At 43.2% G+C, this 26,740-nt stretch overlaps 1 protein-coding gene across 1 annotated transcript in view; it reads left to right on the forward strand.

The window, feature by feature from the left end:
* The window catches only part of LOC144520399 (immunoglobulin superfamily member 21-like), a 52,902-nt gene that overhangs the window by 19,284 nt on the left and 6,878 nt on the right, over positions 1–26,740 (forward strand). The window contains exons 2-6 of the mRNA XM_078254080.1: positions 1,891–2,003; positions 4,930–5,051; positions 5,273–5,391; positions 6,534–6,649; positions 26,110–26,623. Coding sequence (XP_078110206.1) covers positions 1,891–2,003; positions 4,930–5,051; positions 5,273–5,391; positions 6,534–6,649; positions 26,110–26,623 — 984 coding nt within the window. The remainder of the gene's footprint in view (positions 1–1,890; positions 2,004–4,929; positions 5,052–5,272; positions 5,392–6,533; positions 6,650–26,109; positions 26,624–26,740) is intronic.

Consider the following 26,740-nt stretch of genomic DNA (forward strand, 5'->3'; position numbering starts at 1 on the left):
CTAATCGCCCTCTATGGTAGAGGCAGAGCTGGAGGATGAGGGGGATTGGCATCAATTTCCCTGGTGGAGGTTGCTGAGGTAGTTAAACAACTCCACAGTGGCAAAGCCCCAGGAATTGATGAGATCCGTCCAGAAATGCTTAAAGCTCTGGGTGTGGAGGGGTTGTCTTGGTTGACACGCCTCTTCAACATTGCGTGGAAGTCTGGGACGGTGCCTAAGGAGTGGCAGACCGGGGTGGTGGTTCCCCCTTTTTTAAAAAGGGGGACCAGAGGGTGTGTGCCAATTACAGGGTATCACACTTCTCAGCCTCCCCGGTAAAGTCTACTCCAAGGTGCTGGAAAGGAGGGTTCGGTCGATGAGTCGAATCTCAGGTTGAAGAGGAACAATGCGGATTCCGTCCTGGTCGTGGAACAACGGACCAGATCTTTACTCTCGCAAGGATCCTGGAGGGAGCCTGGGAGTATGCTCAACCAGTCTACATGTGTTTTGTGGATCTGGAGAAGGCGTATGACCGGGTGCCCCGGGAGATACTGTGGGAGGTGCTGCGGGAGTACGGGGTGAGGGTCCCTTCTCAGGGCCATCCAATCTCTGTACGACCAAAGCGAGAGCTGTGTCCGGGTTCTCGGCAGTAAGTCGGACTCGTTTCAGGTGAGAGTTGGCCTCCGCCAGGGCTGCGCTTTGTCACCAATCCTGTTTGTAGTATTTATGGACAGGATATCGAGGCGTAGTCGGGGTGGAGAGGGGTTGCAGTTCGGTGGGCTGGGGATCTCATCGCTGCTTTTTGCAGATGATGTGGTCCTGATGGCATCATCGGCCTGTGACCTTCAGCACTCACTGGATCGGTTCGCAGCCGAGTGTGAAGCGGCTGGGATGAGGATCAGCACCTCTAAATCGGAGGCCATGGTTCTCAGCAGGAAACCGATGGAGTGCCTTCTCCAGGTAGGGAATGAGTCCTTACCCCCAAGTGAAGGAGTTCAAGTACCTTGGGGTCTTGTTCGCGAGTGAGGGGACAATGGAGCGGGAGATTGGTCGGAGAATCGGCACAGCAGGTGCGGTATTACATTCAATTTATCGCACCGTTGTGACAAAAAGAGAGCTGAGCCAGAAGGCAAAGCTCTCAATCTACCGGTCAGTTTTTGTTCCTACCCTCACCTATGGTCATGAAGGCTGGGTCATGACCGAAAGAACAAGATCCAGGGTACAAGCGGCCGAAATGGGTTTCCTCAGGAGGGTAGCTGGCGTCTCCCTTAGAGATAGGGTGAGAAGCTCAGTTATCCGTGAGGAGCTCGGAGTAGAGCCGCTGCTCCTTTGCGTCGAAAGGAGCCAGTTGAGGTGGTTCGGGCATCTGGTAAGGATGCCCCCTGGGCGCCTCCCTAGGGAGGTGTTCCAGGCACGTCCAGCTGGGAGGAGGCCTCGGGGGAGACCCAGGACTAGGTGGAGGGATTATATCTCTAACCTGGCCTGGGAACACCTCGGGATCCCCCAGTCGGAGCTGGTTAATGTGGCCCGGGAAAGGGAAGTTTGAGGTCCCCTGCTGGAGCTCCTACTCCCGCGACCCGACCTCGGATAAGCGGATGAAGATGGATGGATGGATGGATGGAGTATCGATAAGAGTAGCAATAAAATCCTAACGCTACCCATCCCTAGCTATATTGAACGTAAAGTTTCATAAGATATACAATATGCAGAAGTTTTGTAACATATCAGACAACGATATGGTTGATGAGAATACGTTAATACGTAATACGTAAAATACCTCAAGTCTAGTCATGCTTTCATAGCAGATTACTTTGTAAATGCATAAGAACATACATTACAGTTCACTACAGGAGCCATACAGGGTAATGTAATGTCATTTTCAAATGTCTCTCATTTTTCTCTGTTTGGCAGGTTATTTAAGTGTTTCCATTCAGCCTCTTCCTTCTGTTGTCATTGGAGACACAGTCACACTCAAATGCAACTTCCAAACAGACGGCAACCTCCGAGAGATTGTCTGGTTTCGGGTGAGCACACGTGAAATGAATGCCTCCGCCCCCTTTTTCAGCCCTCAATGTATCTGTATCTCAATGTTATCTGTTAAATATTAATGTTTAACGTAGACATACATGTAGGTAAGTAGGTATTACCTTATCCCTGTTTTTTTTCTTGAGCAGTGGCCTGATTGATGGTGACTTATTCAGTCCAGCTGAGAATAATCAGCTAAAACTTCTGACAAAATCTGACAAAGGCAACAATGCATATTAGTCTAGATTACTTCGCAGAAAACCACTACCCAAATTGAATACACTATATTAGAATTGAAAACTCCACCTTGAGCAGATGTTAAGTAACTCTCTTTCACTGTTCCCTTTAAGTTAATTAAATTTTATTGTGAGGTATTATTAGTTTTTACTATCATTAGTTTTACTTCAGAAAATAAATCCGACACTAAAAGACATGCCCAAGTTGTGGCTCCTCGCAGTCAGAAACAGTGGTTGTTGGAGCCAAAATTATGATTTCGATGTTAACTTTTATTTTGATAAATTGTGTATGGATGCAGTGACATTCGTAGTAAACTGGACTCATTGTGAGCTGATAATTTGTGTTGGTTGATCTTGGTGCGTGGCATATGTCACAGCCTTTTGGCAATCAGCTGATTAGGGTAGTAATTGCATCAGCTGGTGTATAAAAGCCAGGAGCTGTCATTGAGTTAGGTGCCTTTGGTTTGTAGCCATATGGTTTTTTGACCGCTGTTTCAAGTAGGCTACCGTGCAGAACAGAACGTGCTTGTGAAAAGCTGAAATAGTTTTTTTTTGTTACATCTTTTATTTTTTGCTCAGCTGTCAATGCTTGTGCACCATCTGTTAAGGACAGTTCATTATTTTTTTGTGGAAAAGACGAAAACGTATCACGTTAAAGTTTGAGTGATAAAGAAGAATAAACATGGAAACAAAGGAAAACAGTTGAGTTATTGAGTCTTGTTTAAGCGCGTCGACCACAGCGCATTCCAAAAGACAAAGAAAGGGAACAAAAAACGTTGTCAGAAAGTTGCTCCCACAGTGGTGAAATATTGTGAAATGCCTCAGACGAGATCTGAAATACCATAGTCCAAAAGTTGTTACAGGACCAAAACATGTGAGACAGGTCTGCCTTTTCTGTGGACAAGGATCAAAAATGTCATTCACATTAGGTAGCTCTTGGACAGTCTGGTGTTAGTATAATGTGTACAATGAAGAACCTTAAATTGAATTAAACCAAGGCGAGCACATGAGGTTGATACATTTACCCTACCCAATGCACTATTCCATATTTCATCAGATAACTATTACAAGCTCTTCACCACAGACTGCTCAGACCTTGTTAAGTGATACGTCACTGAGAGACATGATAGTTTATTTATATATATATATAAATAATGTGTATATGTAAGAACTTAACAAGCACAGGAATTTGCAAAATGACATCTAGTCACGTTCTTGGTTGAGACTGGTAAAGGATGGGCTAATGGATTGCATGAAGTGACCTGGAAATGGCGGAAAAGGCTAGAGTACTGTAACTGAAAGTGGAACAGAGAAATCCCCGTGAGCTAAAACGTTCAGATTTCCATCTGTTCTGAATGATCCGGGTTCAACACGTTTTTTTTAAACTCTTGGCTAAGTCTTGCGCAACTCCAAGCAGGCCTTCTATGATTGGTCATCTCCATAGATGTATTAAGAGAACCTGCTTCAGGCAGGAACTACTGAAGTGTTTGTTTTTTTTAAGCTACTGCGGTGTTAACAATGTCCCATGTAGCTAGCCATGTAGCACATCCAGCTGGGATGAGGCCACAGGAAAGATTATATCTCCACCCTGGCCTGGGAACAGCTCCCCCAGTCCAGCCTGGTCTCACAGAATTCCATGAAATGATCACAAACTGTAAACACCGCATTATGTGGTGGTGGTACGGAATTTGTGAAAATTCTGTTTGGTCAGAACGGAAAAGAATGACGTAGCATTAGGAGCGACTACGGTAACGAGTAGTATGAAAGCCCGAAAATCCGCGTAAGGAGGTTGGTTGGGGTGGTGGATGGGTCAAACACAGGACTTTCACCCAGGAGAGCGGGGATCGTGTCCCACGCGTCATGTTTCCTAAACCCAACCGTCCCGTCCCGTTCTTCTTTTCCTAAACCCAATCGTCCCATTGTTGTCCTGCGTGTCATGGAAACGTAAGCCCACCCACAACCTTTTCCTTAACTTAAGGGGCGTGTTCATTTCATGGAATTTTTCTGTGGGCCCATCACGGAATTCTGTGAGATTAGGTTGCCCAGTCAGAGCTGGCTAATGTGGCTCGGGAAAGGGAAGATTGGGGTCCCCTGCTGGAGCAGCTGCCCCCGCAACCCAACCCAAATAAGCGGCTGACGATGGATGGATGGATAGAGAGTGGTTCCATAGCCAAAGCAAAAAGAAGTGGGCTAATAGGACAACCATGCCGCATAGCCCTTGCCAGTATTCTGCACACAGGATGTCCTACAGAAAGGGAGACTAACTGGCACTCTGCTTTAAATCCACATTGGATGATTAACGTCCTTTTAACCGGTTACAATATATAGTCAACACGACCAGGATCCAAAGAGTGTATCGGACAAGTGAAGCTCAAAGATGGATAAAAAGTCAATTTATTGGGGCTCACCTTGTGGAGCGTGCGCCCCATGTACTCCCTCTCTCTCTCCCCCCTCTCTGGCAATTACGTGTCCATTTAACCTAACCTGCATGTCTTTAGACTGTGGGAGGAAACCAGAGAACCCACAGAAAACCCACGCAAAAACATGTAAACTCCACATATAAAGGCCCCAGATGGCCTACAGGTTCAAACCCAGAACCTGCGCTGCCCCATTATACATACACAACATTTTAATTAATGTCTACATAGTCACAGCTACTGTACACTAAGTAATGCTAATGTTTTCTCAGGTGGTTGAAGGAGGCAGTGCCAAGCAAAAGATTTTCACCTATGATGCTATGTACAACAGCACCTACTCCCACATGGAGCACAACCACAGACGAGAGGACCTGGTCTACCAATCAACTGTGCGGTGAGACAGGCAACTACTAGTGTACAAGTTGTACCAAAATTCATAGAAAGACAGAAATGTTTGGGGGAACATTCCCACCTGTGTCATGGTTTCTTTTGACAATGGGGGAGTAGTGATAGGGGGATGTGAAAAAAGAAAACCTCAAGAACCTGAGATGTTAAAAATGAAAGGTAAAATTAAAAAACTCTCTCTGTAATTGTTGTAACTGTGTATATGAGCAGGCTTCCTGAGGTCCAGATGGAGGATGACGGTCTGTATGAGTGTCATGTGGGGATCTATGACAAGAGCTCCACAGACAAAGTGATTCTAGCCTCTGGCAGCATCACCCTCACTGTCATAGGTATGTGTTCATTTCTGAGGGTCTTGTGATTTTTAAAGACCGTGGCCCTCATTTATCAACCTAACGTAGAAACCAGCGCAGATATGAGCACAGAAATCATCTTGTGACAGGCTTCACGTGTGATTCATGAAACGTTCGTATCACACCAGTCAGAGCGTAAGGATGGTCGTACATTGATAAATGCAGTGGCTGGAAACGATCATAATTTAAAGATCACGCCCCAATATATTCTCGGTTTTGAGGCCTCGCCCCTACAATTTACGACATAGCGAGACGTAATACGGCTGAGAAGCGGCACTTTTCAGAGGTGGAGATTGAAACCCTGATATCTCAGGTTCATTTGCACTAACGTGTGTACTATTTGGCAGCCTGAAAACTGGTATTTAAGGCTGTAGAAAGAATGCGGAATGGAAAAAGATCACTGATGCAGTCAACAGTGTTGCCATAGTAAATCTGACTCCAGCTGAAGTTTATTTAATGTAGGCTACATCCTTGACATATGTATGCTATAGTCCTAATAATATCGCTGATGCAAGACAGAGCCATCTGCCCTTAATCAATCCGATGGAGCGCTCCACCGTGGCCCGTGCGCGTACGTGTGCACTGTTACCGGCACGTAGAGGTCCTCTATAAGAGCCAGATCTGCCATTGCTGATAAGTGATCAACTGATGACTTCTCCTTCTCCTGTTAAACTGATTATATGCTGCACCACAAGTCCACACTGACTCGAAAACTTGCGTACACGAGTTCAGACCAGACGTGAGATTTTATCGCCTACGCTCACGTTCAAATTGATAAATACCTTGCTTTGCATAGGAATCGCCGTACACCCGTCCTACGCCTGTTTTAGGTCGTACGCACGTTTCATAAATATCTTTAGAAGAAAAGTCAGGGGATCACAATTTATTTTAGGATTCATCATGTGGGCACCATTGATATCTGTACAAAATAACTGAATTTATTTGAAATATTCACATTTAAAGGTGCTCCCCTTGCAGTCTCAGCTTGGAGTCATCACCAGCATACCGACTCACTACTTATCGCTGATTTTTTTTATTACTTGATAAATACCTAATAACTTATATTCTATTATATTGATTTAATTAATCGAAAGAGTGTCATCTGTGTATTTTCTCTGCAGTACCTCCCAAGTCTATCTCTGTGGTGGCAGCCAACAGCCCGGCTCCTTTCAGCCGCTATGAGGCGCACAACTTCACTCTGGTTTGCATTGTTACAGGAGCAAAGCCAGCTCCCATGGTGAGACTGAGGCTTTTTTACTGTTTATCTCTCTGGATTGTTTTACATGTCCTGAATGAGACAAACACAATGCAAAAGATAAAGAGAAGCAATGCTACATAATCATAATCTTAACAGAACACCCTTTAATTAAATGTTCCATTTGTATCTACTGAATTGGACTACATGTTCAATAGCTGTCTTTGTTTAACCAAGGACACCTCTGCCCAGCACTGGTTTATTGTAGTTGTGGTAAATAATAATGATGGCAGACACCAATCTCTCTGGTCACATGACCATGTATACTGAGCAGTAAACAAGATGAACACAGGAGCAGCCAGCTGTAGGCTGCCCACTGACTGTCTGAATAATATTAAAGATACCATCACTGTTTATATATACATACGTTGTTTGCTTTAAATTACCTTGTTGCCTAGAAAAAGGCTAGAGAAAAAGGAACTATTTGCTGAGTGCAATGATGCCTCTCACAATAATCTACGTAAAACGGTTCATTAGTTATGAAAGGGGGTCATTCAATCAATCAAATGTATTTAAAGTGTAAAATCATCATTAAACATTGTCTCAATGCACTTTACAATTAAAGTAACAAATAACACACAGCAACAAAACAATTGAACAGCATTAAAACAGTAATAATAAAAAAATACAAAACCAGCAACAAAGACAATAAGTGAAAAGGTTTGTTTGTGAAGGATGCAGAAAGGATGGTGTGTTATGGTTGGCTGTAATATAATGAGTAGAGGTGGGATTTTTAATCTAGATTTAAACCTTCTTTAACATGTAGTGGGAAGCCATTCCAAAGATGAGGGACACAGTAGGAGAATGCTCTATAACCAATTGATGTTTTGTTTACTAGGGGAATGACCAGGAGACCAGCATCAAGGGAGCGGAGTGTGTGTGGCGGTGTATATGGTGTAATAAGCTCAGATAAATAAGGTGGTGCGAGTCCATGCTGGACCTTATATGTTAAAATAAGAACCTTAAAATCAGCTCTAGCTTGCACTGGGAGCCAGTGAAGAAAGGCCAGAATGGGTGTTATGTGATTGTATTTTCAATCATGTATTTTTATTTATTTTAGTTATTGTCAAGATTCTGGCTGCAGTGTTCTGGGCATGTTGAAGGCCTCTAGTGGCACAGCTTGGAAGACCAGAAAACAGAACATTGCAGTAATTAAGTTGGGAAGACACAAATGCATGGATTATAGTTTTGGCATCACAAAATGATAAAATGGGTCTAATTTTTGCAATGTTACTGAGATGGAAAAATGCTGTCTTAGAAATAGCCTTGATGTGAGACTGAACTGTCAGGCGAGGATCATAAATCGCACCAATGTTTTGATGCTCAAGCTTTCAGAGATAAAACAGCTATTACTATTAATACACAGATTCTTAAACAAGTGATCATGTTTGGCTGGTCTTACTACTAATTGCTATGTTTTATCAGCATTCAGAAAGTTCATAGCCATCTATCCATTTATGTCTGATACACATGCTTCTAAATTTAGGAGTTGGGAAAGTTTGTTTGGCTGTACAGGTACATATAGCTGGATATCATCAGCATAGCAATGGCATTTTTTGAGGCTTTTTCCCTTTATTAGATAGTAACAGTGGATAGACAGGAAAGGGGGGCGGGGAGAGAGAGAGAGAGAGGGAATGACATGCAGCAAGGGCCGCAGGTCGGATTCAAACCCGGGCCACTGCAAAGGACTCAGCCTACATGGGGCACACACTCTACTAGGTGAGCTAATAATGTCTGCAAGGCGATGCATATAGATGGGGAAAAAAACACAGAGCCAAGGACCGATCCCTGGGGTACACCAGAGTTCACTGTAGAGGAGTCAGAATTGTTATTGTTGTAGTTTACATGTGCAGTTCTTTTTGATAAATTTGAGTGAAACCATGAAAGGGCTGTCCCCTCTACACCAATATAATTCTCCAGGTGACGTAAGAGTATGCTGTGGTCCACAGTGTCAAAAGCTGCACTCAGGTCAAGGAGCAGTCCGCAACAGAGATGTTGATTCAGAGTCGGCAGTAATTAATAGCTCATTTACTACTCTGGTCCAGGCTGTTTCAGTTGAGTGACAGGAATGGAAGCCAGATTGGAATTTTTTTTAAATGATTGTTATTGGACAAATGGGCAGTAAGTTAGTTCTCAACAGTCCATTCAAGTAGTTTTGACATAAAAGGTAGATATTGGACAGGTAATTGTTAAGAACTTCTGGGTCAGTATTTGTTTTTTTTAAGTAGAGGCTTAATAACAGCTGAAAAGCTGAGGGCACAGAACCCACGGAAAGCGACTTATTAATGAAATTAAGAATAGATCTACTGAAAACAGGAAACAGGTTAGACGTACTGGATTCTGATATGAGTGTGGACCAGTGAAATTAACTCTATGAACTTCTTCGCAAGCAAGATTGACTCAATTAAAGCCTTCAGCTGTGAAAGAAGAAATGTTGGCAGGGGGACACTCTGTGTGAGTTTAGCCACAGTGTCCTGTGGATTATTTTTTATTAGTGTTAATCACTTGATAGATATCTTTCCCTAACAGCTGAGAGTGCTCTTTTTGTATGCCCTAAAACTCCTTGCCCAAGCTACGTGAGAAGTCGCATGTTTAGATCTGCGCCACCTGCGCTCAAGTTTTCTGCACTTCTGTTTGAGTGCACCAGTGTAATCAGTGAACCATGGCGGCGTTTTTGTCTGAGTGCGTTTTCTGGTTATAAGAGGTGGGACAGAGTCAAGTGTGTTAAGCAATGCACTATTCAGATTGTTTGTGATATTATCAAGGGAAGCAGAAGTAGTATTGCAGTATACAACAGTATACATTGTGGAATCCACTATTGATGAACTTGCAAGTGTGGTAAACAAGGAATTGCAGCAGGTAGTTAAACGTGTAACAAATAAACTGGTTCTTAATGTTTCTAAAACAAAAAGCATTGTATTTAGGATAAATCGTATGTTAAGAGCCTAGATTAAAGTTGTATGTAACAGATGTTAAATAAAAGACTTAAGAACTTTTAGACAATAAACAATAGATAGTAAATATTATGGTCCACACATATAGATACATTGGTGAGTAAGATGGGGAGCACAAAAATGAAATGGGACATTAAGACACAAGTTTGATCTAATCTGGACTACTGCTCAGTAGTTTTGACCCAGATGAGAAAATTGCAAAAAAACAAGCAGCACATTGTACACTTCGATGCTCATATAGAACCAATGTAAATACGATGCGTAACTGGCTAAAGGTAAAAGATAGATGCACTGTCTCTTTGCTTAAAAAAAAAAGAAGATTTCAGTAACTAAATTGCCAAGGGTATTACACATAAATAGCTATTTTTAAGCTCAAATGTGCTGAACTACCATACCAGGCACGCTATTGGAGGTAGAGTCACACTACCCAAAGCAAAAAACAGTATGGTTGCAATGTACAGAGCTGTGGTTACATGGAACTCTCTGCCTGAGCATATCATTCAGGAAAACGGTAAGAATCACTTTAAAATATCACTGAAACATCTCCTGGCGAAACAACTTTCCTCACCTAATGATATTTAGGTCTTAACTAGATGATTATATACAGTATAATCTAGATGGTGCTGTACCCAAGTGCTTAAGTGCAGGTTTGTGGTGCTTGTGTGCTTAGTTTGAGTGTTTCTATTTTTTTGTTGCTTAGTGCTTGTACTGCATTGCATCTTTGAGGCAAATATTGTACCATTTACTCCAAAATTATTATTAATACTAGGGCTGTCAATCGATTAAAAAATGTAATCTAATTAATTACATACTCTGTGATTAATTAATCGAAATTAATCGCATACATAATTAACGGTGCCTCAACTGATACTTTTTAAGAAAGTAAAAAAAGAAAAGAAAAAAAAAGGGTACTAAACAACAGTTGGTGACATCAAAGAACGGCTTGTTTATTGCTAGCCATATACAAGGCCATATGGTCAAAATTAAATGATTTAACAATAATGTATAACAATAACTTATTTCACTAGTAAATTGCTGTTGAACGACAAAAACAACAACCAGATAGGAAAAGTACATTTACAATAACTTCAAATGCACCACGAGTCTGTAGTTTACCAGTTTCATTGAACGCACCGTCTGTGTTGTTTCTCCGACGGCAGCTGCAGATTGTTACATGCCGGTGTTGAATCCTCTACAGTAAAACACAGTCAAACTTTACACCATTTAGCGTTAGCTGTCAGCATTTTAACCATGTTTAATCCAGCTACTAGCTAGCGGTAGGCTAACGTTAGCTGCTGTTGAGTATTGTGTTAACTAGCGTCACGCGCAGCGGGGTTTGTGTTTCCTGTAACGTCTGTTTCAGAGCAGCAGAGAGAAGCGCAGACATATCAGTGGCACCAGATTTTTAACGCATTATTTTTTCTCTGATTAATTAATCAAAATTAACGCATTATTTTGACAGCCCTAATTAATACACAATATATAATGTGGATGATGATGTATTGTGGTAGATTGAATTGCCCAGTAGTATAGGAAATAATCAGGTTGGCCCCAACTTTCGCCAGCTGCAACATTGGGGTTATACACATTTGGCGTTTTTCTATTACATGGTACCTGCTCGACTCGCCTCGACTCTACTCGCCTTTTTTGTTTTTCCATTATGAAAAAAAGTACCTGGTACTAGCTAACAGGTAAATTTTTTTGTTTCACCTCCGTCGAGATTCCAAGCGAGCTGAGGTGATACCAAAAGGTGACATGAAAGACTACTGCCTACTGATTGGTCGGAGAGAATCGTCACTAGTTACTGCGTCATCATTGCTAGCGACAGACGGGGGTGTACTGAACAAACCCGCCATTTTAAAATAGTTTAGCCAGCGGCGTTTCTTTTGCTGCCTCCAGCTTCTTTTGAAACTAAATGTGTGCTTTGTGCCGAGAATTAAAAACAACACACCTTCGACGTTCTGTGTGTGTGTCGCGTTAGGTCATGGCAGTTTCCTGTGGCGTCACTATGACGCATGAGGCGGTACTAAATCTGCAATGGAAGCTGAGTCGTGTCGAGCCAAGCAGAACTGGTACTAGCAGTGGGTAAGTGCCAATTGATGTCACTAACTGTAGTGCAGACAGCAATATAGTGTATATAACTGTAGGGTTGGCCACTCTGCGTGATAAGTACTCCATGGTCTGCTCAATTTATTAATACAGCTCAATGTCAAGACATCTTTAATTATGTACCTCCTGTCATGGTTGTGGTTTTCAACTGTAGTTTTCCCTGTTTTATTGTGTTCATTTATTTCCTGTTTACTGTCTCCTGTATTCTCTGTTGTGTTTTACCCTATTTAATCCATGTGTATGTTTCTTGCTTCAGTTTCTTGTTTTACTTTTTTAGTGTTGTCTTGTTTTACTTCCTGCCTTGTGTTTTACCGCCTCTGCTATTGTCTGCACTGCCCTGAAGTGTTCCACCTGTTCTTCAGCCCTCATGTCACCTGTTCGTTGTTTTACCCTTGTTACCTTGTGTATTAGTTTCTGTGCTGTCTTTGTCTGTTGTCGATCATTCTATCAAGGGTTAGGAATACCAGACTTGGACCAAATGTGTAGAGACAAGTAGGCAGTGGAATATTAGAGGATTGAATAAAGTAAACGGCATACAACAAAGGGAGTCCTGAAGGACGCAGGCAGGCAAAAATGAGTAAGTCAGGCAGGCAAAATGAGTTCCAAAAAACACTGAGCAAACCAAAGACTAGGGCATCAAAACTACAAGGAACGCTGTGACAAGGAGTTGCAAACATAATGGCTGTTGTTCAATCTCTAGAATGCAAAGAACGGACTTGTGTTCTTGGGGAGAACGTTCTTTCTGGTTGTTCTTGGAAGAATGACCTTGCAAGTTCACAAGCACAGAAAATGCTTTTAACAGTTTGAGACAATGCGTTCTTCCTGTTATTGCTCAACACCCCCAGCACAGAGGCTGCCTGCATCGCTCCAAAATAACAGCTGGAAATACAAACCACAACAATAAAACCACTTTATATTTAAACAATCTATTGCAATAATATTGAAAAATAAAACTTTAATTTTTTTGTTTATGGTTTAGCTCAAACACCCCTTATTCAAAAGAGTGGAACGCGATCCCTACTATTATTAGTGTATTAGTTTTAGTCAGTTTAATAAAAAAGCAGCATGCCTCTCTGAATGGGTAGGTGTCCCTATTAGTATTATGTGGACAAGGAAATGGGAAATAAATTAGATAACACAATAAAACAGGGAAAACTACAACTGAAAACCACACTTCCCTATTAAATCTGTTCACCAAAATTTCTAAATGCCGTTTCTAAAATAAAGTTTCCAGTGGAAAGGCTGTTAGATGGAGAGACTATTTAGTTGTAAACAAATTTGAAAACTGTAAAAAGTATTATTTATTAAACCGTAAAAAGTATGAGTTATTTATTAAAAAGTGTGAATTATTTATTAATTTGCTATTAATCAATTGACTAATATTTGCAGCTGTAATTCCATGTTTTATAAATGTGTACATGCATTTAAATGTTACTGAATCACTGCTGTGTTGGTGAATAAAGGAAAATAAGAAAACTATGTTGGGTGTACCAAATTTCATTTGTGTGGAACCTGTTGACAAACTTGAATTATGTCAAAGTAAATAGTAAAACTTATAGTAGATGAAAACCTAATGTTTTCATTAACTGAACTGAATGAATGAATTAAATGTATTATTTAATGACTACAAATAAGATATATGCTGAATTGACAAATGTAAAATATGTAGCCTGTACATATATTATTTAGGTTAATATAACATAACTGACTTAATTTGGTTAAGCTTAAATATCTCTTGTTGATCAGAAGTAAAACATTTTAATTAGCTGAATTTACAATCACTGTTTCACGGTAACATAAGTTAGTTAAATTAAATGACCTTAATATTTTTGCTTTTAACTAACCGAATAAAAATATGTGGAACCGGTTGACATAATAAATTTAATTAAAGTCAATGATTCACTTTTTTCAGTGTATATTGTATCTCTCCTAATGTTGGAATATCAGGAGAAATACAAATCTCTATTGTTTCTTGTATCTGAGTGAATCTTTAAGCTAAATATTCGTCTACCTCTTGCTTTAGGGTTTAAGGTTACCTTCTTCTTTAGACTGAACATCTTTTTATAAAGGTTAAATGGATCTCTATAAAATACTGTTCTAACTTGCTCATTCTTCTTTCTCTTCCCTGTAAGTTGTACTGCTAACTGGATTATTAGCTTTTTTTGCAAAACATGAATTACCTTTCTCATCTATTGTTGCTTTTCTCTATTGCTTTCTTAGTTGTCTCTCCACTAATTTATCTACTTCTTTATGCTGTCGAGACTTAATAGTTTACAACCTGTCCACTTTCTTTATATCAATGATTCTAAATCTTTCAGCACCATATTCATACCTAATTTCTCCCATCTTTACCGCTGCCCATCTAACACTATTGTTAGGTCTCTATTGTCTGTCTCCTGGCTCATAACTTAAAGATATTACCTCATTCTGTCAGGATACTTCATGTTGATTGTCATGCCGCTTGAAAATGTGTTCTACTTTGTTTCAGCAGTTCAGTGTGGTTTGTTTATCTTCGTAACCATAGTAACATAGTACCAGTGCATGTTGGGAAACAGGAAGTAAAATTGCCATGCGGTAATCAGCTACAGGAATGCGTGAGCTCTACCAGTCGTCAGTTTCTGAGTCGATCGCTTTTCTTTCTTCCTTTTTGCTAAGGCAACGTCTGTAAGTATTTCTCATCGTGTAACATTAGGTTAGTGCATATTTTAATTTTGTAAGATTATTGAGATAGCTAAGAAGCTAATTAGTTCGTGCTTGGCTAAGGTAGCTTTATGTTTATTACTGCTGGTTGTTTTTACTAGCTTGATTGTGTTTATCATATAGGCTACACTGCTATGTTAGCTAAGCGGTGCTATTTACACTGTTGCTGTGTATTTGGGTTTGATTAATAATATAGACATCTCATTGTACTGTATTGCAGTTTCACAAAATTCCCAGTAAACTTCATGGAAATTAATCAACTGCGTCCTGGAGTTTGTCGGGAGTGTTTAAGCTGAATGGAAAATAGCCCATGACAGTGAAAAGACTGCAACACAGCTAACGAGGGACACAAGGATTGCCATCCTACGGAGCAACTCAATACCAAGAGATAAGCGGCTAACGCTACAGCTTCCTGTAAGCTACGCACTAGTCTCCTTTTCCTGATATTGAAAACGCGGTGAGTCACAATGTCACAACGTAGCAACAGTAAAAAAGGAAATGGAGATAACCAGTCTGAGACTGCGCTGAAGAAGCAGTCGCTCATCTGGTACATCGTCCAGATCGAAGATTAGCATGGCCGTCGCCATGGCAAAGGCAAAAACTGAAGCAGCGCAAAAGGAAATTGAACTTAAAGTGGAGCAGGCACGAGTTCATCATCTTCTTGATGCATTAAACGATGAAAAAGAAAAGGATGCTGCCATAGCAGAGGCAAATGCTCTTGTGGCTGGTTTACAAGATATGGGCTTTGAAGTATGCAGTGAGGTTAACAGCCCGGTCCCCCAATCGGTCAAAGACCAGCGCGTTGCCGCTTATGTGTCGGCACAAGCCAGCCTACGCAGCAAGGGTCTATCCGTCTGAAGAGGGGGTGACTATGCTTCGCCAACGCTTCATCCTCCACACCCTCAACCAATCAATGTTATCCTTCAACAACCCACCCACGGGCAAGGGCTCGCACTGACCCAAGCTTTAACCTCTTCATGCAAGCTCCAGCAGAGAGAGAGTAAGTGGGAGAGGCCTACAAAGACATCCGTATATGTTCACAAGACGCAGGTCTCAGGAACTGCTAAGGTCAAGTGTAGAGAAAGTATGGAACGAATTGATCCAAATAAACATTGTCCTCTGCATAAAAAGCCCCACCCTCTGAGGAAATGCAGAGGCTTCCGTGAGAAGCGCATAAATGATCGTAAACAGCTTTTAAAAGAGCATTACATCTGCTTTCGCTGTTGCTCCTCCACAGAGCATCTTGCAAAGAACTGCACCGCTGAGCTAAAATGTACAGAGTGTGAGAGCACTGCTCATGTGACAGCACTTCACCCCTACCCACCTACCTGGAAATCGAAGTCGTCCCCTTCCACTTCAGAGGACGGCGGGGAGGAGGACAGAGCAGACATCCAAGAGGTCAAGTCAACGTGCACACAAGTATGTGGTGAAGGATTGAGTGCCAGAGCATGTGCTAAGATCTGCCTCGTCAGCGTGTTCCCAAACGGATGCAGGGAGGAGTCCAAGAGAATGTACGCCATACTGGATGAGCAGAAAGAACTCTGACCGCGCGAGTTCTTTGAGGTTTTTAAGATCTCTGGGAGTTCCTACTCATATACACTCAAGACCTGTGCGGGGCGTACAGAGACAGTGGGGAGGAGAGCCAGTGGTTATACCGTGGAGCCGGTAGACAAGAAAGTAAGCATTCCTCTGCCTACACTCCTTGAGTGCAACCAAATCCCTAACGTTCGCGCCGAGATTCCTACGCCGGAAGCAGCCTACCATCATGCCCACCTGAAGCACATCGCCGACAAGATTCCGCCTTTAGATCTGGATGCCAAAATACTCCTCTTACTGGGCAGAGACATCTTACGGGCGCACAAGGTCCGAGAGCAGATAAGTGGCCCAGGAGATGCACCGTTTGCTCAAAGGCTTGACCTAGGATGGGTCGTCATCGGTGATGTGTGCCTTGGAGGTGCTCACAGACCACTTGAGGTGAGGAGTTACAAAACAGCCATCTTAGAGAATGGTCGTACAAGTCATCTTCAGCCATGCAACAACCAAATCAGAGTGAAAGAGGTATTTGGTCAAGTGCCTAAACATCAGACTTCGATTTCCAGGTAGGTGGGTAGGGGTGAAGTGCTGTCACATGAGCAGTTCTCTCACACTCTGTACATTTTAGCTCAGCGGTGCAGTTCTTTGCAAGATGCTCTGTGGAGGAGCAACAGCGAAAGCAGATGTAATGCTCTTTTAAAAGCTGTTTACGATCATTTATGCGCTTCTCACGGAAGCCTCTGCATTTCCTCAGAGGGTGGGGCTTTTTATGCAGAGGACAATGTTTATTTGGATCAATTCGTTCCATACTTTCTCTACACTTGACCTTAGCAGTTCCTGAGACCTGCGTCTTGTGAACATATACGGATGTCTTTGTAGGCCTCTCCCACTTACTCTCTCTCTGCTGGAGCTTGCATGAAGAGGTTAAAGCTTGGGTCAGTGCGAGCCCTTGCCCGTGGGTGGGTTGTTGAAGGATAACATTGATTGGTTGAGGGTGTGGAGGATGAAGCATTGGCGAAAGCATAGTCACCCCCTCTTCAGACGGATAGACCCTTGCTGCGTAGGCTGGCTTGTGCCGACACATAAGCGGCAACGCGCTGGTCTTTGACCGATTGGGGGACCGGGCTGTTAACCTCACTGCATACTTCAAAGCCCATATCTTGTAAACCAGCCACAAGAGCATTTGCCTCTGCTATGGCAGCATCCTTTTCTTTTTCATCGTTTAATGCATCAAGAAGATGATGAACTCGTGCCTGCTCCACTTTAAGTTCAATTTCCTTTTGCGCTGCTTCAGTTTTTGCCTTTGCCATGGCGACGGCCATGCTAATCTTCGATCTGGACGATGTACCAGATGAGCGACTGCTTCTTCAGCGCAGTCTCAGACTGGTTATCTCCATTTCCTTTTTTACTGTTGCTACGTTGTGACATTGTGACTCACCGCGTTTTCAATATCAGGAAAAGGAGACTAGTGCGTAGCTTACAGGAAGCTGTAGCGTTAGCCGCTTATCTCTTGGTATTGAGTTGCTCCGTAGGATGGCAATCCTTGTGTCCCTCGTTAGCTGTGTTGCAGTCTTTTCACTGTCATGGGCTATTTTCTGCCCGTCCCTCTTCCTCGGTGCCGAAGGACTTTAAAGCGTCGTCAACGTAGAACTCGCGGTCAATGAATCTTCTTGCATCACTGCCATAGTCGGTTTCTGCTTCCTTAGCTGCCCGTCGCAGACCATACACTGCAACGGCAGGTGAGGGACTGTTCCCAAAAAGGTGAACCCGCATTCTGTAGTCCACGATGTCAGAGGTAGGGTCATTGTTCCTATACCACAGGAAGCGGAGAAAATCACGGTGGTCCTCCTTAACGACAAAGCAGTGGAACATGTGCTCGATGTCAGCGGTGATTGCCACCTGTTCCTTCCTGAACCTCATAAGAACACCTAGCAGGCTATTATTAAGGTCAGGGCCAGTGACCTTAATCATTGGACTGGAACTTGGATTGTTCTGGAACATGCGCACAGACACCTTCATGTTTGTAACCAAAGATGACCAGAAGCCATTCACTCGCAGAGGGGTACTCTCAACCGTGAACAGCCTCTACGATCCTCTAGGGTTCCTCGCACCCATCACAGTTCATGGAAGACTGATACTCAGGGAACTCACCTCGCAAGCAGAGGAGTGGGACTCACCTCTTCCCAAAGACATGGAGAGTGAGTGGACTAGATGGAAACAGTCACTCCAAGACCTAGAGGGGCTCCAGATACCACGCCCTTATACATCCTTCTCCACCGCAGGTGTGTTAAGAAGAGAACTCTGTCTCTTTGCAGACGCATCAGTTAAGGCCATAGCAGCCGTAGCCTACATCAAGGTGACAAGCCACCAAGAACAGACTGAGATTGGCTTTGTCTTCGGGAAGGCAAAGTTGGCCCCCCAGCCTGGCTTAACTATCCCGAGACTTGAGCTCTGTGCGGCTGTGCTCGCTGTCGAAATCGCCGAGATGGTAGTCACAGAGATGGACACAACATTTGACAACATCACCTACTACACAGATAGCAAGGTTGTATTGGGGTACATCCAGAACCAGTCAAGGAGATTCTATGTCTACGTACACAACAGGATCCAACGAATCCATCAATCACCCTGTTCCGGCCAGTGGAAGTACGTCCCAACGCACCTGAACCCAGCTGACATTGGGTCAAGAACTGTGACACCAGCCTTGCTTAGCAGCACAATTTGGCTCAAAGGACCAGCCTTTCTCCATGATGTATCTTCGCATTCACCTGAGCTTCAAGAGACTTATAACCTTATTGACCCTGACACTGACTCTGAAGTGCGTCCCCAGATGGTGACAAGTCTCACACGTTACCAGAGATGTGGTACACCCACAACGCTTTGAACGTTTCTCTAAGTTCAGCACTCTCCTCACAGCCATAGCACACCTCATGCACGTGGCTCGTTCTTTTGCCCACTTCACCCAGAATGAATGTCAGGGGTGGCACATCTGTCGCTCTACAGAGGAAGAGTTGCTGAGGGCCAAAGTTTGCATTGTGAGGAGTGTCCAGAATGAGTGCTATACAGAGGAACTTAAGTGTATCAACTCAGGATCCAACATCCCATCTTCCAGCAGCCTCTGCGGAACTAATTTCATCGGCGCCTCTTGTGAACTAGAGATGGACAAGACTAATCCAGGCTTAAACAGTGTGGAAGGGTACCTGGACACACAGAGCTGCACCTGGGTATTCAACCCGCCCCACGCGTCTCATATGGGTGGCGCGTGGGAACGAATGATTGGCATTGCCCGCCGTATTTTGGACTGCATGCTGCTTGAGGAGAGGAGGTCTCACCTGACACATGAGGTTCTGACCACACTCATGGCTGAGGTAGCTGCAATCATGAATGCTAGACCGCTCATCCCAGTGTCATCGGATCCGGAATCGCCTCTCATTCTCACCCCAGCAATGCTCCTGACTCTCAAGACAGGCTCCGCACCTCCTCCTCCGTCAGGAAGCTTTGAGGAAGCGCATCTCGTCACAGAGGAGTGGAAGCGGGTTCAGGGCCTAGCAGACATGTTTTGGAACAGGTGGAAACATGAATACCTCAAAACATTGCAGCTTCGGCACAAGTGGCAAGAAAAAAGGCCGAACCTCCAAGAGGGAGATATAGTTCTCCTGAAAGACAATCAGGCAAAGAGAAATCAATGGCCTAAGGGCATCATCGCAAAAACCTTTCCAGGAGAAGATGGATTGGTCCGGAAGGTTCAAGTGGAAGTCGTCAAGGATGGAACCAGAAAGACTTTTTCTCGGCCCATTACAGAAGTGGTTCTGCTTCTCGCTCCAAAGACTGATTCTTTTAATAAATGTGGGCTCTTTAAAGACCCCAAGCGGGGAGTGTCATGCCGCTTGAAAATGTGTTCTACTTTGTTTCAACAGTTCAGTGTGGTTTGTTTATCTTTGTAACCATAGTAACATAGTACCAGTGCATGTTGGGAAACAGGAAGTAAAATTGCCATGCGGTAATCAGCTACAGGAATGCGTGAGCTCTACCAGTCGTCAGTTTCTGAGTCGATCGCTTTTCTTTCTCCCTTTTTGCTAAGGCAATGTCTGTAAGTATTTCTCATCGTGTAACATTAGGTTACTGCATATTTTAATTTTGTAAGATTATTGAGATAGCTAAGAAGCTAATTAGTTCGTGCTTGGCTAAGTTAGTTTTATGTTTATTACTGCTGGTTATTTTTACTAGCTTTCATTGTGTTTATCATATAGGCTACACTGCTATGTTAGCTGAGCGGTGCTATTTACACTGTTGCTGTGTATTTGGGTTTGGTTAATAATATAGACATATCATTGTACTGTATTGCAGTTTAACAAAATTCCCAGTAAACTTCATGGAAATTAATCAACTGCGTCACCACCCAGACCTTCCTATACGAGGCGACAGCAATCGACCCCAGGTTCAAGGGAAAGATGAATAATGATGCCAATTGCTGGGACCGGTTGAGAAGGGCAGCAGTAGCCAATGTAACACAATAGGGCTGAACGATTTATCGCATTTGCAATAATATCGCGATATGTTAAAACGCGATTTCCTAATCTCAAAGGCCAAGTGACTCGCGAGAGAAAAGCAGTTTGTAATCCGCAGAGAAAGCATCAACTTAGCACGCTAATGCTACGTCGTACCTTGACCTGTTGTACAATGGCCTCAGTCTCGACAGAAACATTAGTCCCAAATAGGAACAGTATGTCACTTGTGTGGGACTATTTTTGGTTTAAAAAAAGATTAAGTGCAGCTTCAGGTATTGTGCAAAACCTGTCTTGCTAACGTTGCTACCTCATGGGGTAACGAACCTGTATCAGCACTTAAAACAACACAAAGCCATCTGTGACAGTTGCATGGCTAAAATGCCGAACACCAGTTTGTCAAGTAAGCAAAACGCCTAAATATTTGAAAGTGTAACGTTAACTCCATATGAACGTACTTCAAAACGGAACGAGGAAATTACTCAAGCAGTAACTGAGTTTATCACCAAAGACATGATGCGGTTGCCAAGCCTGGGTTCACGGCTACACAGAGCGTCTGTTTAGCACTGGAGGGAATATAGATTAGATTAGATTCAACTTTATTGTCATTGTGCAGAGTACAAGTACAAAGACAACAAAATGCAGTTTGCATTTTTACGAAAACCAGAAGTGCAAAAAAAAAAGCAGAAAAGTGCAATGTGATATTCAAGTATAGACAGGTGGTGCATAGGCAGGACAAGAAATATATTGGAGTGTTATAAGAGCATAATAAATATGGCTATGTAATATGAACAATGTATGTACAGATATATGCAATGTAGTAGCAGTGACATTATACTAGTAGAGTTAAGAGTAATAATATAGAATAATATAGATATATGCAGTGTATTAACAGAATACATACTAAGAAAATCAGAATAAATATGGATATTCTGAATGTAAGAATGTAAGAATAAGTGTATGTGCAGGATGAATAGTATGAAGAGCAGTAGAATATGGCTATGTATAGGTGTAATTACAGTATGTACATTTGTAAATAATAAACGAAACAGTATGGGTGAGGTAGGGTAGTGCAAATTGTGTAGTAGGTTAAATTGTCAGAGCAATAGTTCAGTAGGGTGACAGCCACAGGAAAGAAGCTTCCTCTGAACCTGCTGGCACGGGTGCTGAGAGACCTGAGACGCCTCCCCGAGGGGAGTGGGGTGAACAGGCTGTGGTTGGGGTGAGAACAGTCTTTGATGATGCTGCACGCCTTACGCAAGCAACGCTTGCCCTGGATGGTCTCGATGGAGGGGAGTGAGGAACCGGTAATGCGTTGGGCATCGTTGGGTTTTCACCACCCTCTGCAGTTCTTTCTGGTCATGGCCAGAGCAGTTGCCATACCAAACTGACACAGTTGGTAAGGATGCTGTCGATGGTGCAGCGGTAGAAGTTCACCAGGATCTGAGGAGACAAGTGGACCTTCTTGAGTCTCCTCAGAAAGAAGAGACGCTGGTGAGCCTTCTTGATCAGGGTAGAGGTGTTGAGGGTTAAAGAGAGGTTCTCAGAGATGTGGACACCCAGAAACTAGAAGCTGGTGACACGCTCCACCTCAGTCCCGTTGATGAGAATGGGTGTGTGTGTGTGTGTGCGCTAGCTTTAGACTTCCTGAAGTCCACAATGAGCTCTTTGGTCTTCTTGGTGTTGAGAGCCAGGTTGTTGTCTGTGCACCACGGTGATAGGTGCTGGACCTCCTCCCTGTAGGCCATCTCATCGTTGTTGCTGATGACACCAATCACGTAGTGTCGTCTGCAAACTTTACAATGGTGTTAAAGCCACAGTTTAGTCGTAGGTGAAGAGGGAGTAAAGGAGAGGGCTCAGCACACATCCCTGCGGTATGCCGGTGTTCAGGGTGAATGTTGAAGAGGTGTGATTATCTAACCTAACAGACTGAGGTCTGTTGGTTAGGAAGTCCAGAATCCAGTTACAGAGGGAGGTATTGATGCCCAGTTCACTGAGTTTGGTGATCAGTTTAGTGACTTGTACTCGCTTGTCCTCTAAACCAGCAAAAGTGGATATGCTGGTTTTCCTAGCAAAAAACCTGTGAGCTACTGAGAACAATACAATAATAATAACTTATTTATATAGCACCTTTCATGAAACCTAAGGACACTTAACATAATTACAGTGCTAAGCTAAGGGAGGTTGTAGGCTGTGGTGAACAGGTGGTGTTTCAGGAGTTTTTTTAAAAATGTCCAGGGATATAGCATTTCGGATATCTGCAGGGAGGGTGTTTTTTTTTTTTTTTAAATTACCTGACTAATGTAGTTCTACTGTAACATAGGGTCAGTTTCAGCACATATGACAGGAAGTTAGTTTTATAAGTGTAGCTACTGCATCTTTAGTTGGGAGCCAGTGAAGGTGGATGAGGGTTGGGGTGTGCTGCCAGGTCTTGGTGTGGGTGAGGACCCTGGCGGCAGAGTTTTGGACATACTGGAGCCTGTCTAGGGTTTTGCTGGGGACCCCAGACGGGACTCCAATGCAGTAGGCCAAACGGGAGGTAATAAAAACATGTATGAGGGTGTCTGCCATGGAAATACAATGATTTATTGCTTGTCTTTGTTGAATAATACAGCAAATAAGAAATAATCACACAGTCCTGCAGCTGTGATGAGGCTCCCTCAGGCCACGTCTTTACAGTCTTTGAGGTGACTTGAGTTTTTCTTCTGAGGGGGGTATATGCTGGGGTAAGTAGTATGGATAGGTGGTCTGGCTGGCCTAAGTGTGGTAATGGTATTGACCTGAAGCCTCTCTTGATGTTAGAATAGGCTTTGTCAAGTATGTTAACTCCACCTTGTGGCGCACTTAATGTGTTGTGTGAACTTGGGGCGGACCCGTTTTAGATCTGCATGGTTAAAATCCCCGGTTATTATGTGGGCAGCATCAAGGTGTTTATTCTGTTGTTCACTAATAGAGCCATGTAGAATGCCTAAAGCTGCGTTAGCGTTAGCATCTGGTGGTATGTAAATGGCAGTGACCATCACCACAGAGGACTCCCGCGGGAGATAAAACGGCCTGCATTTAATTGTCAGGTACTCCAAATCAGGGGAACAGTGTGTAACAATGGTTTGTGTGTTAGGGCACCAGCTATTGTGGACGTAAATGCATAACCCCCCTCCTTTCATCTTACTGGAGTCTGCATTTCTGTCCCAGCGAAATAATGTGCGGCCTGTTAGCTCCATGGCTGCGTCCGGGATTGATGAGTGCAGCCATGTCTCCGTTATCACCAGAATGCAACAGTCCCTGATGAGTTTGTCCGAAGAAATCCAGAGATTCAGTTCATCTAACTTCTTCACGATGGATCTGGCATTTGTGAGTAACAAGCTGGGTAGTGGTGGTTTGTGTGGTTGCCTCTTTAGCCTTGCGAGTACTCCAGACCGGCATCCTCACTTTTTCTTCCGGTATCTCCTCCGCCTCCGTCGCCTGTTGGTGCCAACAACAATGCACATCTCATCTCCGGTTTCTCGAGTTTCTCGAGCGTGTGTAAAAATTACTGTGTGTGTGTGTCAGTCAGTCGTGTGCCCTACCCGCTGCAGAGAGTAGACAGGATTGAAACAGCAGCAGCTTTTAGCGACATCAGTGTGACAAATCGTAACAGCGTACTTTGATGTTAAAATGTGTACAGGTAGGCAGGACAGTCTGAATTGGTTTGTACGGCCTTTTGCTGTACATTTTGTTCGTAAATGTGAGATGCACACATCTCATCTCCATACCCTACACAAGGAAATGAATTTGGCGTTGTACTTGTACTGTCAACCTGTTCTCGCTCCCTCTTTATCAGTGGCTCTCAGCATCAGATACCGAGGCAAAAGTCTGGCATGGGGGACTGCTGTGATTGGTAGAAATCGCGGGAAGCTCCGGTTATTGGTCAAATTTGCGGTGAAGTTTTGGTGATTGGACAAATTTGAGTCACAGTGAATTCACGGAGATTGGTTGAATTCGCCTGAATTGTTGCAATCGTGACATCGCGAATTCCAGAAGGGATTGTATTATGTACAAAGTACATAATACTTTGTTACTGTACTTAAGTACATTTTTCACGTATCTGTACTTTACTTAAGTAGAATCAATAGTGCATACTTTTGACTTTTACTTCTATCTATCTATACTTTCTACTCCACTACATTTCTACAACGTTCCGTTACATTTTCTGATCAGTTTTTCCCCCTGCTAAAACGTCTTCCTGGCCATCACACGTTTGTCTCACCAGTGAAGTTTGGTTGCCATAGATATATATGGGGCACCGCCGTTCCTTAATCGGCTTCCAAGCCGGCTCTGGTGCTCCAGAGCCCGGGCACAACGCCGCTGACCCTCAGTACAGCCTGCGGTAAAAGTGAAAATGAAAAGGTTTGTTTTTTATTATTCCCGTTTTTTTAAATCATAGTTGCCATCTATTTCTCGTTTCTCGTTTCTCGTCGTTTACTCCTCCGCCAGGCTGCGAAGACGCGTTCATATCTTATTTATTTGGCTGGACCTCTTCACATCCACCTCACCATTCCCGCTGCTTCACATACTTTATTTGCTTACGCTCCCATGGTTATAGGAATTAAAACCATCTTAAAATACATCCATGAATAAAATCAACCACATTCCAATTCTACAACATATTTCCGTTTTATGCTAGTTAGGATAGGAACTTTTTTTAAAAGCCAGGCCATGTTTGTGGTAGTGGACAGTATGGATACTGTCAAAGCTCAGCATCAAAATAACTGAACCACCCCTTTGTAAATAACGGGTTGCTAGACACAGTGCCCTCACTGACCAAGGTGCAAACTAACGAACTAACTAACTCTTTTTGCATATTACCATTTAAAATTGTAATATGCAAATAAGATTAAGAAAATAAATCATTATGCAAGTACTTTTACTTTTAATACTTAAAGTACATTTAAAATCAGGTACTTTTTACTTTTACTTAAGTAGGGTTGTAATTGTGGTACTTTTACTAAAGTAAATATGTCTCTGGTTATTTGTACTTTTACTTAACTACTGAGATTCAGTACTTCCTCCACCACTGTGCATTTATTTTACATTTGTTGTTTGAAATAGTATAGTCTAGTTATTTAAACATTGCTGCTGTTGCTGCTCAAACACTATTTGTTAACATGAATAATAAAACAATGTTTACTCTTTTCTTAATTTTCTCACAAAATAATAAAAAAAGAACCAATAAATGTATCAGTAAGAAACAGAACCGTTAATTAAGCAGTATCGATTAAACCCTATCCATATCCATCCCTAGTAATAAATAAATAAAAGCCCTTGTGTGGACTCCCTCCTTCTCACATTGCCTGAGCCAGGATTGACAGAAATTGTCAGGAGGAACAGTGACACCCCAATACGCATGTGTGCAGGCCTCGAGCTCAACTTGTTTAAATGTTCACACGTCCCACCAGTATTGGAGTGTTGCCTGCACTTGATTAACAATCACATGTTCCTGTTGAATACCATTCTTGACTACTTAGGATCTCCTTTAACCAAATATTATTGTGTCAAAGCATTTGACTTGTCCTGCCCCTTATGCAATTGACAGCAAACTGTCTTTTTAAATGGAGGTTCTGTGTTCCAGTTGATCTGACCTGCCTTTGTCCTGGCTTTTAAGGTTTACTTCAAGCGAGATGGTGAGCTTATTGATGTGGTGCCAACTGCCCAGTTGTCCTCAGTGGAAGACCAAAGCAAGGGTCGAGGTCTAGAAAAAAGCTTTGACAGGAGCCAAGCGGGGCTCTGGAGCTCCCGGGCTCTCACCAGTCGAGACCTTGATGACACCAAACTCCAGAAGTCCCTGCTGGAACAAGAGGGGAAGCTTGCTCGGCTGGGCCAAGACGGCCCAGATGGCCTAGAAAAGGGGAGAGAACATGGGTCCAAGTCAGACTCCGAGCCAACCACCGAGGTGATTCCTGAGACGGTGGTGAGCCGGGAGTTTCCCCGCTGGGTCCAGAGCAGCGATCCGCTCTACTACTTCCAGCAGCGGCAGCAGGCAGCACGTGACGGCACCATGGAGGTGAGAGCCATGCTGACCTGGAGCCTCAACCCCCAGCTGGACAATGAGGCTCTGTTCAGCTGTGAGGTCAACCATCCAGCTCTGTCCATGCCCATGCAGGCCGAGGTCACACTGGGTGAGTCATGCACCAACACACAGAGCTGAGCTCTGAGCTGACATGCACACAGAATTCTCTCTGAATCCAGTTACTCAGACCATATAGGTCATGTTTTATATGAGTGCAGAGGAGAAG

This window comes from Sander vitreus, chromosome 7, assembly GCF_031162955.1.
Source record: "Sander vitreus isolate 19-12246 chromosome 7, sanVit1, whole genome shotgun sequence".
Lineage (NCBI taxonomy): Eukaryota > Metazoa > Chordata > Actinopteri > Perciformes > Percidae > Sander > Sander vitreus.